This window comes from Ammospiza nelsoni, chromosome 15 (genome assembly GCF_027579445.1).
Source record: "Ammospiza nelsoni isolate bAmmNel1 chromosome 15, bAmmNel1.pri, whole genome shotgun sequence".
Taxonomy (NCBI): Eukaryota; Metazoa; Chordata; class Aves; order Passeriformes; family Passerellidae; genus Ammospiza; species Ammospiza nelsoni.
The window spans coordinates 213,009-227,187 of NC_080647.1; the positions used below are offsets into that span (position 1 = coordinate 213,009).

General features: G+C 45.1%; 1 protein-coding gene across 4 annotated transcripts in view; it reads right to left on the reverse strand.

Moving 5' to 3' along the window:
- ARHGEF6 (Rac/Cdc42 guanine nucleotide exchange factor 6) overlaps positions 1–12,094 on the reverse strand; it is a 38,564-nt gene extending 26,470 nt beyond the window's left edge. For 2 of the 4 annotated variants that reach the window (XM_059482842.1, XM_059482841.1), the window contains exons 1-3: positions 11,891–12,094; positions 10,799–10,882; positions 3,042–3,126 (exon numbers count right to left, since the gene is read on the reverse strand). In XM_059482842.1, coding sequence (XP_059338825.1) covers positions 3,042–3,126; positions 10,799–10,882; positions 11,891–12,055 — 334 coding nt within the window. In that variant the 5' untranslated portion in view covers positions 12,056–12,094. Of the gene's footprint in view, positions 1–3,041; positions 3,127–6,033; positions 6,149–10,798; positions 10,933–11,890 lie in introns of those variants that run through there. The other 2 variants (XM_059482845.1, XM_059482843.1) reach the window with 2 other exon arrangements.
- Positions 12,095–14,179: the final 2,085 nt, after the last annotated feature.

Here is a 14,179-nt window from a genome sequence, read left to right on the forward strand (position 1 = left end):
AGAGACTTGCTTTGTCTCTCTCCTAAACCTTGCACAGTGGGGACCAGGTCCTTGGCTATGGCTGCCGGGTGCTGCTGCCTTACAAAGCCCAGCCATGCCATACTCACACACCATCTAGTCAGTCCATGCTCCAGAGATGGACAACATCCATGGCAAACCTTGTGTGCTGTCAGTGAGTCAGTTTTCTCTCTTGTCCTGCTCATTACACAACTGCCTGAAAACTGCATGGTGAATTCCCAGCTTTCTGAGCTGTGGAAACGGCAAAACCCCTCCCCATGTAAAACCCATTTGGCCAGCTGAGTGGGTTTTTCTCTCTGAAGCATCCTGATATTTGAGCAGAGTGGTTTTGGCTGCTCTTGGTGACTCACAGGCCAGGGGTGTGGCTGGCTGCCAGTGTGAGATATTCTTCCCTTGATTCCTTCTGAAAGGGAGGGCATAAATCCTGAGTCCAGACTTCACTTATTCAAGTCAACAGCCACAGTTCCACGGAAATTACTCCATTACTGTGGATTTTATGACTCTCCCTGCCCCTCCCAATCTTCCAAAGCTTTTATAAATATCTGCAGCAACCTAGAAACAAATGTAAAACTGCCTTTGACAGTTTGGCAGGAAAGCATATCATTTATATCGCATCATGACAGTGTCCTATTTTATGCCTGGTCCAGCACGGAACACTGCTGCCATATGTTGCTTAAACTATGGTTAAAATAGCTGGGTTTTCTGCTCACATTCCTACACTATTTTTGGCAGATGAGCCTTGTCTGATCCAGCACAGCTGGTTTTCCTCCCCTGCCCTCTCTTGCAGACAAAAAGCATCATGATGCTTATTTGATGCTTATCTGTATTGCTGTGTTTTGATGGATAGCTGCTGAACTACAAGTATATCCACTACAAAATGATGCCTCAAGTTATTTACACAGAAAGATCCATGAAGACACAGGAAGACACAAGGACTGGACTTCAAATGGATCCTCAGAAATACATTCCCACAACCTTTCCTCAGCTGACACCTACTTCCCTCTGCCTCCACGCAGGGTGCTGGGATGCAGCAGTGCAGCAGGTGCTGGCATGTGCAGGCATGTCAGAGCCTTGGTGACAGCAGCAGCTGCAGTGGCTGGTACCAGGCTTGCCCAGATGCTCCGCTCAGCCTGCGGCCTCTGGCCAAACAGACAAACTGGACCATCTGCAGGACACAGGCTCCTCAGGAATTTGACTAAGCAACCAAAAAGTAAATGTTTGAGACATATATTTATTTTACCCTGTACTTTTCCCAAGGGTGTTCTCTGCCTGAGCAGCTAATTATATCGCAGGCATTGCGCTTTTTACAATTTAAACGCAAAAAGCATATGTTCAAACAGATGTTTGCCATGGAATCAAGAGGATCCCAGCTTCTCTATAGCCCCGCCAGTAAAATATGACAGGAACTATTTCCCAGCAAAGCCCTGTCCCGGGCTGAGCTGGCACATGAGTGGCTGGAAGTATGGAGCTTGGGCCATAAATAAAGGGACAGATGTGAAGATGGCACTGCAGCCTTGCCACCCTGCCAGCACACACCCCATCACACCCCTCCAGTGCAGCAACAGGCAAGGACAGAGGCAAGAGAGTTTCTCTCTCTTTTTGCTTTCAGATTAATGAAGAAAATATCATAACAGCAGCATTTGCAGAGGCTGCTCTCATCATTTAACCTACCCATAACCTACATTTTATATCCCCCATCACACAGAACTGCAAGAGCTTCTACACAGGGTCAGCGGGCGCTGTTGGTAACTGAGGAGGTGCTGAGGCTGCCTGAGGCCACGTTCCCACTCCCCAACTTCTACAGAGTGAGCTGCCAGCAGAGCTGAGTCCTGGCTGCAGAACAGCATCCTCAGAACCTGAATTTCTTCAGAGCAGCATTGTACACACAGACACATGCGCACATATGTAAGTACAAATCATAGGGGGTGGGAGGAGGTTTACAAATATATACTATTATTATTATACATTATACATTATTATTAGACATATATTATTATATATGTTGATGTATGATATATGCACAATAAACAACACACCAGTTTATATAATATATAGACATAATGCAGCAAGCTAAAAGAAAAGCCTTCCCATGAGAGGAAAGTAATGAGTTTTCATTTTGAAATTTCCTCCTTTACACCATCTCAAATGTAACCCACAAGCGGGAAATGGAACTCTTCTCCTGGTGCTGGACTTTGGTGGGTGTGCAGGAGACTGTCTAACATACCTCTATGACAAGAAGCTGTGAACTCTTCCCAGCACCAGGCAGACCTGCTCCTCCTAATCTCAGAAAAGAGACTCTGATCCTCTCATCCCTCCCCAGAGCACCACAGTGCCATTATCCCCATCCCCGCTGAACTTCTCCTTTCACAGACTATGCTACTGAATATCATTTTAAAGCAATCTGTAGGGAACAGCTACATGTCTGGCATGGAATCAGGGTAAGGTGATTTGTTTTGCTTCAGCAGCCTACTCGTGCTCCCAGGGATACAGGACAAGCCATCAGCGTGCTTCTCAGATCCAGGAGCCTACTCCACGGAGCCAGGGAGAGGAGAGAGAGAAAAACATCAATACAATCGACCGAGCAGCTAGCAACAACATTTAATTTGACATTCAGGAAAGGTATTATGCAGATGAAGCTGTTTTTCTCTTCAGCTTCAAAACACAACTCTTTTAAAATATGATGTTTGCATTTTGGGAGGTGCATGTTCATTTACACTGAGGATCACTTATGCTGACCTACTTTGAGGCCCCTTAATTCTTAATGCTCAAAACTGAGCAGAGGTCCCTCAGTGTAAAGTGATAATTGAGGTCTGCAGAGCTCATACAACAACTCTGAAACATCACATTTTAACCCAGAGTTGGCAGAAGCCTGAAATGTCAATCCCGCCATCAGTGCTAGCAGCACAATTTGACAAACCTCCAGAAATCACCAAAAAGTAGGAATTAACAAAAATTAAAAACCAGCCCTTCGTACACACAAGAAATAGTTTGAAAGGACAACAGAAGAACCCCTTTTTTCTTACCTTCAGTAGCCTTATTTACAGCTGTTAATGTGCTCAGGACCTTGGAGAACTGATCTCCAGTGTATAAATCATGTGGATCAAACACCTGTGAAAGATGAACTCAGTCAGTCGAGCCCAAAACATCTCACAGTGGCTGCTGGAGCCACCCATGGTGCTGGAGGGTGACAGTGGTGACTGGGCAGCCCCCGTGTCTCTGCAGGGAAAGGGTGATCATTCAGGGCTGACAAGTTCCATTTCCTTTACAGCCAGAGAATTCCTGGGGCACCACTGGCAGGCAGCATGGGAATAGCAGGGGAGCCCAGAAGCATTTGCAGCGTAAGGCTTGGAACAGGGAAGGAATCAGTGCTGTCTGCAGAGCAGAGACTCCTCTGAAAATCACCAAGAAGGTTATTGCTGGCCTTGAGGGAAAGAAAGATTTTGTTTCTATTTTTGTTACCGAGAGCTGAAGAGATTGAGGCTGTACCTACAGATCTATGTATAAACACACACATTTTCCACAGCAGAAATTAACACACATGGAATTTTCTGCTATTGCAATATATAGTTTATTTACACTTTTTTACAGGAAGACAAACCCAGTTCTCTTATATTAAAAAAAATCACCCTAAAGAATTTGGTGCTGCTAATCCTCAGTGGTGAAACAGAAATACATGGTTAGCAAGGGCTTATTTTCCATGACTCTTGTACTCTTCAGAAATCACCACCAGAACAGTGAAGGCAGTTTGAGTTTCCAAAACACTTCAACCCCCTCAAACACCTGAAAAACGCTCTCAACTTCATACAGACTGTACAAATCTTACCATTAATGAAGCAAAGATAAGAGTTACAAAAAGTCCCTCTTGTTGGTACCACCATGGCACCATCTGCTAATCCCCAAATACATGATTTCTTGCAGATTGAGACCACAGATACACAAATCCAATGAACAGGAAAGATTATTTTAACGCTCTCCTGGCAGACACCATCTAATTACAAACACTTCCAACACACTAATGAGTGTATCTTGCTTAATAAGGACACAAGTCTGAATTACCTTTAGGCTAGGACTGCCCTTTAAAACAGCCCTTTCTTGCATTCCACACAGAGCTCCTTGAGTACGCTTGGCATATTTCAAATAGGAAGGGGACTGTCCTCTCTCACAGCCCTGGATGCTGGCGGCATCTCCTCCTTTTAAACAGACACACCAGAGCAGCACCAAAGTCCAACACAGACAGTATGAAGGCTGCTCTTTATTAGGAATATGTTTGCAGATTGACTCAGCTACTCAATAATAGGAGACATGTTCTACCCTAAAGAAATTTAATCCATGCTTAGCATGGGGACAGTTTGCTGTCATTACAAATATTTAATCCTGTAGCTCCACAGCTCCGATCGCATCTACTGCTCTGCACATTCCAGGGACATACCCACCTACGTTGGGCAGTTTCCGAGCTGATCTATCACCTGCACTCACTCGGGTTTGCTCCTTTGGACCATGCAAGTCCCATCCCCTCTGCCAGCTGCAGCACGGAGCCAGTTTTCCTGCCCTGCAGTTACAGGCAGCGCCGTGCAAGCACAGCCTTCAGCCCTAAGCAGCGACGCTCCCATCTCCGTGGAAAGGGAGACGGTAACAGAGAGCCCGGCGCGCCATGACCCCGTTGGCAGCTGCTGCAGAATGGCACAAGAGGAAAGTCAGCAGCCAGGATGGGTTGTTTGCATGCATCTCTCTGGTGTGTCATTTTTTCATCCGTATCCTTTTTCTTCCACTTCAGTAATTCCAGAAAAATTAAGTCCTGCCTTGAATTAACACTTTTTTTTTTTCCTAAGGAGCAAAGTAGAAAAAATACATCCCAAATCCTTCAATGCAGAGAATAATGCTGTAAGCTCAGAGTCATCAGGCTGACAAAGTCCAGATCAAAGTGGTAGGAAGAAAGATATGCAAAAAATTCTAGTCCAAAAGCAAGTAATAACATTTAGAACTTCTTCATGGGGAAATTTTCTGGAACAGCTACTGTGGAACAGTGGCTATGTGGAGTCAGCTGCTGTAATGTAAATAAATATACTCTGTAGCTTGTTCCAGAATAAATTCCTCATACAAAAAAAGTCCTCATTTATGAACTAAAATTTACTTTTTCCAGCACAATTCATTGATAATTCCATTCATAGCTAAAAGACAAGCTGCAGCTAGAAGATAAATAGAGGCAGAAAAGGCTTTTTCACTTCTAACACATGGAAGATCAGGTGGATGTAACTAAACCCCCATTTAAATCTACACCTGTCATCGGAGGATCTCCATTAAAACGCTATTCTGACTTCCAGAATCACAGGCTGCCGCTCCCCTCGGTAAAACACTCTGGCTGTTTCCGTCAAGCATCGCACCGGGCAAGAGAAGCTCTGCACTGCCGCACCGCCAGCCTCCGCCACAGGCAGCGAGGGGATGAGCAGGAGCCGGCGCTTCGCGACCAGAGCACCCGGCTCTTCGGGAAGGACGAGAACAGGAGACCAAACCCGGGCGCGGCTAGCAAGTTATCAGCACCCAAAATCCCAGTCCCGCGACGGGAAGCACAGAAAAGTTAGGGAAAGCCAGGCTGCGTTTCGAGTCCGAGCTGTCCACAGTTGGACAGCCCCCAGCTGGGTGCCAAGCCCGAAGCCCGGCGCGGCCGCGACCCCTCCAAACCCGAGGCCAGGGGCGAGAGCCGCCCGTCCCCCAGCGATGCGGCGCTTCGGGCGCTCGCTGCCCCGGCTGCTCCCGCCGGACCCGCCTCTGCCTCCAGCGGGAGCGGCGGCGCGGCCGCAGCTCCGCCAGCATCGGCGAGACAGACCGGGCGGGCGGCGGGAGCGCGGCCGCCCCCGCGGAGCACAAGCACCGCTCCGTCTCCGGGGGCTCTGCTCGGGCGCCGCGGTGCCCTCACCCCCTTCGGCGGGGACACCCGCGGGAGCTGGCGGAGACAGCCCTGCTGAGCGGCTGAGACACGCGCGGGGACCCCGGGCCCCGGAGGCGCTCGGTACTCACGGCGGCGGGCGGGCGGGCGCGCAGCCCCGGTGCATGGCGGCAGCGCGGGCGGTGCTGCGGAGCGGCCGCGGCGGCTCTGACCCGGAGCCGGATCGCGGCGCGGAGAAGGGAAGGGAAGGGGAAGTGACAGGCGGCGCCGCCGCCCCGCTCCGCCCCGCCGCTCGCTGCGGGACGCGGCGCGGCCGTGCGGCCGCAGCTCCCTCCGCCGGCCGCGGGCCGGAGGCACCGGGAAACCCCCGGAGGAGCACGAACGGGATAGCAAAGCGCAAAGAGATGGGAAAGGGAAGAAGAGTAAGGCCGGAGGTGTGGGGGAGGGAGGAGGAAAGAAAGGGAAAGGGGAGGAGGAAAAGTAAATCAGGGAGGGGAAGGGGAAAGGGAGGAGGGAAAGGGAAAAAGTGAATTAGGGGAAAGGGACAGGGAAAGGAAAGGGAAGAGGAAAGGAAAAAATTGAAAGGACAGGAAAGGATAGAACAGAAAAGGAATACCCACACTATTGGAACAGTAATTGCAGCAGGTTTGCACCACTGCGAAGAGAAACACTGCGGGAGGGCCCATAGATGGGGCACAGTTCAGTTGAGGCAGTGAGGCTGCCTGCATCCTCTACTGGCTGTGCCCATCTGTTTGGAGAACATTCTCCTACAGGGAACAGGAAAATCCTCAGATACTTCAGCACACCAGCAGGCTGCAGTGTGGACGGTGAATGCAGCGCTGCACTGATATCCAGGGTGAAGCCCAGCTGTTCCAGCCCCATGCAGGGACATGCCACACACCTGGAGCCAGGGCTCTCTGGTACACTGGGTCACTCTAACTGCAGACAGACCCATTCTCCAGTGCTTGTGCTGGTTGGTGCTGGGCAGGAGCTCTTGCTTCTGATGTTATCCAGTTAGGAGAGGTAATGTCACTTTGGAATGAAGCCAAAGCAGAGCAGGTTTTGGGAGTGCATGGCTGGGGAGTTAAAAGGGTGATGATCTCTCACCTGCTCTCCCACACCTTCAATCCAGGTAGTTTGTCGGAGGTTGCAGGCACCTCCAATAGCACAAAAAACCTCTGTGCTGCCCGTGATGGTAATTGTCCTCTGCATATTCTACGATTGTTCTGGACAGCCAGGTTAATCCAGCTATTGATTTATCTTGCATATACTGTTCTTAGTTCACAAAATACAGACCTTGTCAGAAGTTTTGTAGTTAATAACAATAAAATGCGGCTACTGAATAAAGGTCTTGTTCTTCTTCACTAGCAAATGGTGCTTAGCTATTGATCTACTGTTGTTATATGCACACTGGTGTCAACAGCAAAATCAAAGTTCCCATTTTTGTCCTCAAGAACAAGCTAGGCCAGGAGCCTTCCATGATTTTTCTCTTTAGTCATGATCTCTTCCCTGTCTTTTCTACACTAGACTGCACCTCACCATCAGGACAAAACTCTTTGTTGTCCACTTTCCACCTCAACCCACCAGCATCCAGCTGGTGTTACCTTAGCAGCGCTCACTCACTGCACCAGCTCTTGGGTCAGAAACACAGCTCAGATGCTGAAGCCACAGTGTGAATGAAGCACATTTAGGATTTCTGCACTGTTCCCCCATCCAAACCATGAAAGAATCCTCTAAGGACACCTAAGCTCCAATGAAGTGCCCATGTCTTTTGACTAGTCCTTTGCCTCAGCAGAGCTGGGCTGACTGATATTCTTATAACCTGGATCAAATTCTAGCACTGAAAAGCTGCTGGAAAGTTTAGGACACATTCTCATTATTTCACCTCATTAAAACTCTTGCCTGGTTAGAAGGATGGGGTGATTCCCCCGCTTGCCATCTCTTTTAGGACTAACATACGTGAAAGAGCAAAAGATTTCAGGCTTCAGTCCTGGGCTGAAGCTAAGGAACAGTTTTGTTATTTATACTCTGCCATGAGGTGGATTCTTCCAGCTCACACCTCCAGCCCGCAGAATGGCTTCATCTTAATGGAGCCAGCTCATAACAGGAAGGTCAGTGTCCTTCTACCCCTATGTCCAAATGTTTCACTGCACCTGTAAACAAGAGAAGTTGCTGTTTGCCTCACTGTGTCTTTCTTCCACTTCCTGAGTTACCAGGACAACAAAGGGTAGGAGGGAAGTGCATATGTGTAGTTCTGAAAGAGTAACCTCTATGCATTCCCTCCTACTGGGAAAGACTGGCAAGAAGTGTCTGTTCAGTGGGAGGTGGGACTTGAGTTTCCACCAAAAGCTGCTGGAAACCCTGCCTTCCACACTGACCACTTTCCTGCATGCTGGCAATGTCCAGTGAAGTGGTGTATTACATGGCAGCTGCACAAACACCCATGACAAAAGCAAATGGAAGGCAGAGTACAATGAAGCCAAGGGATGCCACGATGGCATGCTAATGTCATGTTTAAGATTCCCCAGGGTGAGGCCCTTTTGTACAAGTCAGCATCCAGAAAAGAAGTTGTGAATTCTTATTTTCCTCAAAATACCCTCTTTTGTTCACATCTGCAACAGGAACAGAATATTTGACCTTAACATACCCTTGTCAGTCTCAAGACAGAGGTGGCTCAGGTCCAGCTCTAGGGTACCTCACATCTAGGAAGCAAGAGTTCACTGTGGCATGTGGAGAAGGGCAGAATTTGAGAGAACCACTGGGGTTTGATTTTCATATCCATGGTCTGGGTAAGCAGCAGGATGGCTCTCACAGAATTAAAATGTACTAAGCCCAGACCTTTCGTGATGTTACTCTTTCCTCAGGCTATGTTGCTGAGGCAGAACAGAACCCTATTCTGTGCTCATCTTCCTTTTACCTAATACCTGATCACTGCAACTTAAATGCTGATAGATCTTAGAAGCAGAAGGTTCTCTGCCTGTTCTGATGCTCCAGACACACTTCCAGAGTAAATGTGACAGAGTAAACCCCTTCCTAAAGGGCAATGGCCCTTTCCAAAGCAAACTGGGGGTCAGGCTTGAGGGAGGATCACTGGTAGGAATGCTGCTTAGAGTCTCCTTGTCAAGATGTTCCAAACAGAGCGGCATTTAGAAGGAACAGATGGCAGAGGCTTTGCCTGAGAGGACTCAGAAAAGCTGGCAACATGGGAGAAGAGACGGAAGGAAGCATAAGCACTCCGCCTGTGCCATGTCTTGCCCACCATCTCAGCTGTCCTACCTTGAGCCTTCTTCTACACGAGGCTACAGAGGAACTAGGAAGAAGGAAAATTCATGTCTTGGTGTTATAAAATGACAATATTTTGGAAAAGAAAAAAAAAAACAAGAAGAAATTGTTGTCATTTCACTGCAAAATTTAAACTCGAGCTAGAGAGGCTCAAGTTTTTATCCAGCTTTTGAGGTCTCCTCTCACAGCAAACAGGAGAGATGCACATGAGCATAAGGGAAGCTACGGAAGGCTCAGAATATTTCAAAGATGAAGTGGGTTATAAATCAGAAGGGAAAAAAAGCCAGAAATCTTCACTTTATTAAAGCCAAGGAAGAAAAGGCACATGGAGGATCAGAGGAACACCTAGAGATGGACACACCATGTTGCCTGTTCTGAGTATCTGAAAATTGTGGAGTGTGACTGCAATATTGCAGAATGAGCTTCAAAGCTTTGAGATGGCACTGCACAACAGACGAGGACTGTTCTCCTGTCCTGCCTTTCAGCTGTTTAAGATTCCCATTTTTAAGAATACCTTCCCTGACAACCATTTTATTATTAGTTTACAAATAGAAAACAAAACTCAGAAAAATGGAGGAAATCACATGGTCAGTACCAGAAGACTAGCAACAAGTGATTTCTGATGCAATAGGCCTTCAGGGATTATAAATCTCTCTCTCTCTATATATATAAATGCTCTTAAGACTGTGCTGCTGCAGCAGGCTCCAAGAAATGCATCACTGGGCAACAAAGGACCAGGGAGACAGTTCTGGAATGAGCACATTTTCATGCTGCTTAGCTAAAAAGCTCTAAAGAGTAGAAAGGCTCTTTTCTTGTTTAGACCTTCAAAGGAAAAAATGCAGGAACAGAGCTATTGTGGGTTGGACTTTTCTCACTGTGGTGCATGAATATTCTGTATAATGCCCAAGGATTCTGTCCCTGCTTTCTCATCTTCAGAAAAAATTTTTTCACAATCTTGAGCATATTTCAAACAAGATAGTTACAGGTTTTTGGCTTTTTTTTACTGTAGCAATTTAAGTGTAACACAAAAGCCTTTAGATAGTAACAAATTTGATGGCAAAACTAATTGAATTCTGAAGTGATTCATTTAGACTCTGATCTTGCAAATATGAGCTATGGTTAAGCGTAAGAATCTACACAGATAGGATCAGGAACAGCCACAAGAAAGGTATCTTTTGACTTCATTAGGTTGTTTTTTGGGTTTTTTTTTGTGTAAGGAACAATTTAATATGTTTTGCAGAATCTTACACAACAGTTGCAGGGGATGAAAAATAGTGCAGTATTGAGAATACTTCACCTTCCCATTAAAGCAGGGCTAAAATGTGCAATTCCTTCTAATAATGAAAAAAAAAATTATGAACAGGTCTAGGTTAAGTCTGTTTAGACAGATCTGTTATTGCTGCATGCTTTGTCTCAAAAGATGAGAATCTGTCAAGCTCACAGTTAATACACTGTTTCCAAATTACCCAGACTGCATATTGAATCATCCATGCTCTGATTTGTGTTATTATAATACAAAAGACACCAACTTTTTCCCTCTGATAATTGGCTTCCTTTGAGAAGGCTGATCAAACTGGCATGTTACAATAAAAGAAAGGATCTAAGTTGACTTACCTCCACTTTCAGAAGTGCGCAGCCTTTCAAGAACTCTTGAATATTACTGATGCAATCAGCTTCATTTTTAGGCTCCAGGCAATACTAAAGAAAGAAAATCCACTGATCTCATTGCATTGCCTGTACTGAGAAGGCCTGCATGAATATTGACATGTGCCTTTTATACTGAATTAGGGAAGCTTCTTCAGGGGGCGGGTGGGGGTGGCAGGCAAGCTGTTGAAGCAGGAAGAAAGCCATTGGAGGAAGTGATGCACACACAGAAACTGTCGGCATCTTGTTTTGAATGCCAGCATATGACAGTGCCCTAACTGACAGTGGGAAATTGATGACCTTTAACAACATGCTGCCCCAAACCACCACAAGTAAGAAAAAGATAAGGAGCTAGCAAAACGGATTTCTGCATAATGAAAGGCTCCATTTTTATGGGGTGGAGAACCCGTTGTGTAGTTACTTTTTTAAAAGCTTCGCTTCTGTGTTGCCAGTTCCTATCTCTCATTGGACTCCTTCCCTTTTTTTTCTCCTTCAGATTCTTACACACTTCTGGACTGTGAATACATGCCTTGTCAAACTGTAACAGGAGGCATTCACATGGCTTCAGTACCAATGGATTTGCGGGTCTTGGGACAGACCAAATGGCACAAATGCAAGGGTTATTTGCTTATTCCTGTTCCAATTTGCTTCTCCAGTGCATTTACTGACTAACAAAGCATTTTGCAGTAAGAGTTTTGAAAGACTGACTATATTTACAGTTGTAATTAATTATATTGATGTAAATACTGACACACTGCAAATCCTTCTATTAAAAATCAAGATATTCTGATCTCTGGTAGGCCAACTATTTCCTGCCACTGACTGAACGTGGGTAAGCGAATTAACAGCAACCTTGCAGGGCTTTTTTCTGGATGTAGAAACAAAATCAAGGAACCAAAGCTACAATCATACTTGGCTCTCAATTAGAAACTTAAATGTAAAACACCTCTCTCTGAAGCTCTGTGCTCCTCTCATCAGAGCAGCTAGGGCTCAGAATGCCCAGGGCAGGGTTTCATTGAGCAGGGCTGTCTCAACAAGGCAAAATACATCAGAAAGCATTACCTTTTCTGCAGATCCCGGAAGAAGCCGATTAATGAGTTTACAAAGCACAGTTCCATCTTTCAGAGAGGTTTTCAGGAACCCCTCTGGATCATCCACTATTTTCTTAGGGGAATTTAAGACTCCTAGTGAAATAAGCCATGTTACAATCTGTTCTTCTGGATTCATGGCGGAGAGCTCTGCCGCCAGAGCTGTTCTCCTGTACAACAGTGTACTGGAACCCACATCCGTGATTACATCTTCCTGCTGCAGCTCAAGTGTGAAACTACCTTTTTTTGGCTTAGTACAGAAACTAAATCTTAGGAACTAAAAGAAGTTACTTTAAGGTACAAAACTGTTGTCAAAATAAAACAGTTTCTAATACTCAGCAGGAAAAAGGGAAAGCAGATTGTTAACTACATCTCTGCAGAATTATTGAAAATGCAAGTATTTTATATCAATAGTTATTACACCAAAATATCTCACATAGGGACTTCCTCCTTGTGGCAGCTAGCACCCTATCACCTAGTAAATTTAGTCTTAACTTAAGGTTATTGCCCAAAGAAATAAATTTCTTAATACTGTAAAGAACAATAAATTTCCAGTGTTAAAACAGAATTCGTAATGGTGATGTTTTGAAGGAATGTAGGACTAAATAGAGATTTTCAACCTTATGTGGCAAACCTAGTTGTTAAAATTGCCTTTTACAGTCATTTTCTATTGTCTCATTTTTGAAAATAAATTCTGATCATGCACTTTACATGCACATGAATAATGCCTCTCTTCAACTGCTGTGTAGAAGTCCACATATAATCCAAAACGGTTATTTAGGAGATGATAATCTCTCAAAACAATTATCTGGATAACTTCAAAAAGGTCAGGAATTTAAGTCATCCAAAGCTGAGAAAAAAATTCCCCACTATTTTACTTGTCTTATTAAGATGTCCCTTTCTAACACCACTGCAGGATCTACTGAAGGTAGCTTTCCACCCTGCCTGGGCAGTATTAACCATCATTACTTATCACAGCAAGTCAGAAAAGTCCAGTCATCTTTATAACTGTCCTTTCAACAGAACAGATGGAAAATGAAGCAATTCTGTTGATGATGAAGCTGGAACACCATGGCATGAAAAATCCAAGAACAAAATATCCTAGAGACCAGAATTTCTTGGTTAGTGTTCTGAGCCAATTCCTACCTTTGTCACTTAAAGCAGCTTTCAAGAACCCAGTGTTACCAAACTAATGATTTAAAGGGTTGGGGAAAATCAGAGCAGCAGAATGATAAAATTGTACACAGTAAATGGGCATGGTTTTGCCTGTACTTTGCAAGTTTTACGACTGGTACCGGGACCTACCAATGGACCAATTTTAAGAGCCACCAGTAAATAAGAACTGTCCCTTCAGGGTTAGACACAAATTCTGACCTTTTTCAGGACTCTGGGATGAGTTCCAGATCTCTGTAGTGTGGAATATTCGTAACACATGGCTGCAGGCACTGTGAATAAAGTGGGCTACAGCTCAATCACAGCTCACTGCACTTGGTGAGCAGTGTGCAAAAGATTCCAAAATTATGACTAATTGGCAATTCAGTTGTTTTGGGATTTTTTTCCAGTTGTCATGAGCACTATTGCTTTGCAGAAGGAAATACATGCATTACCCACAATTTCATAATTCTTTTTTCAAATCTGTAGTAGCCAAGATAACTACTAATGATCATTTATCAAAGGGGACATGCATTTGGATGTAGAAGACACCTCAGCCACCGCATCAGAACACAGCAGTTTCTAATGTAAATAGAAGTACTTCCAACACTGGGAGAATGACACATCTGCTTCATTGAAGTCAGTGTTACAAACCTGAACACTGAAGTACTTCACCCACTCCCTCCTCTAAAGGAAACCTTTGGTATACATGCGCAGGTTTAGTTTTATGATTATTTCACATGCAGCTGCTGCAGCCAAGAAGATATTAATGTCTGCAACTACAATTAAATGAAAATACTTCCCACATCTTGAACACTTACCAACAGCTTGAAAAAATCTGCAGATATAGATATTCACAAAGCCCAAAAATGTATGGAGTTTTTCATTAGCTACTTCAATCCCAACCTCACATCCTTTAGAGTCCTTTCTAAACACATTCCAGCTTGCTTACCCACTTCCACACCAAAATTAATCCCGTGGCAAACCCAAGGTATGAAGGTAGAGCCACTAAGGAAAGAAGTGTCTGGTCTGGTCTTTGGAAAGACTTCACCTTTGTCTATTTGCTGACAGCAACAAATCAAGTGAATCATCAATCATCTCTTGCAGAGTC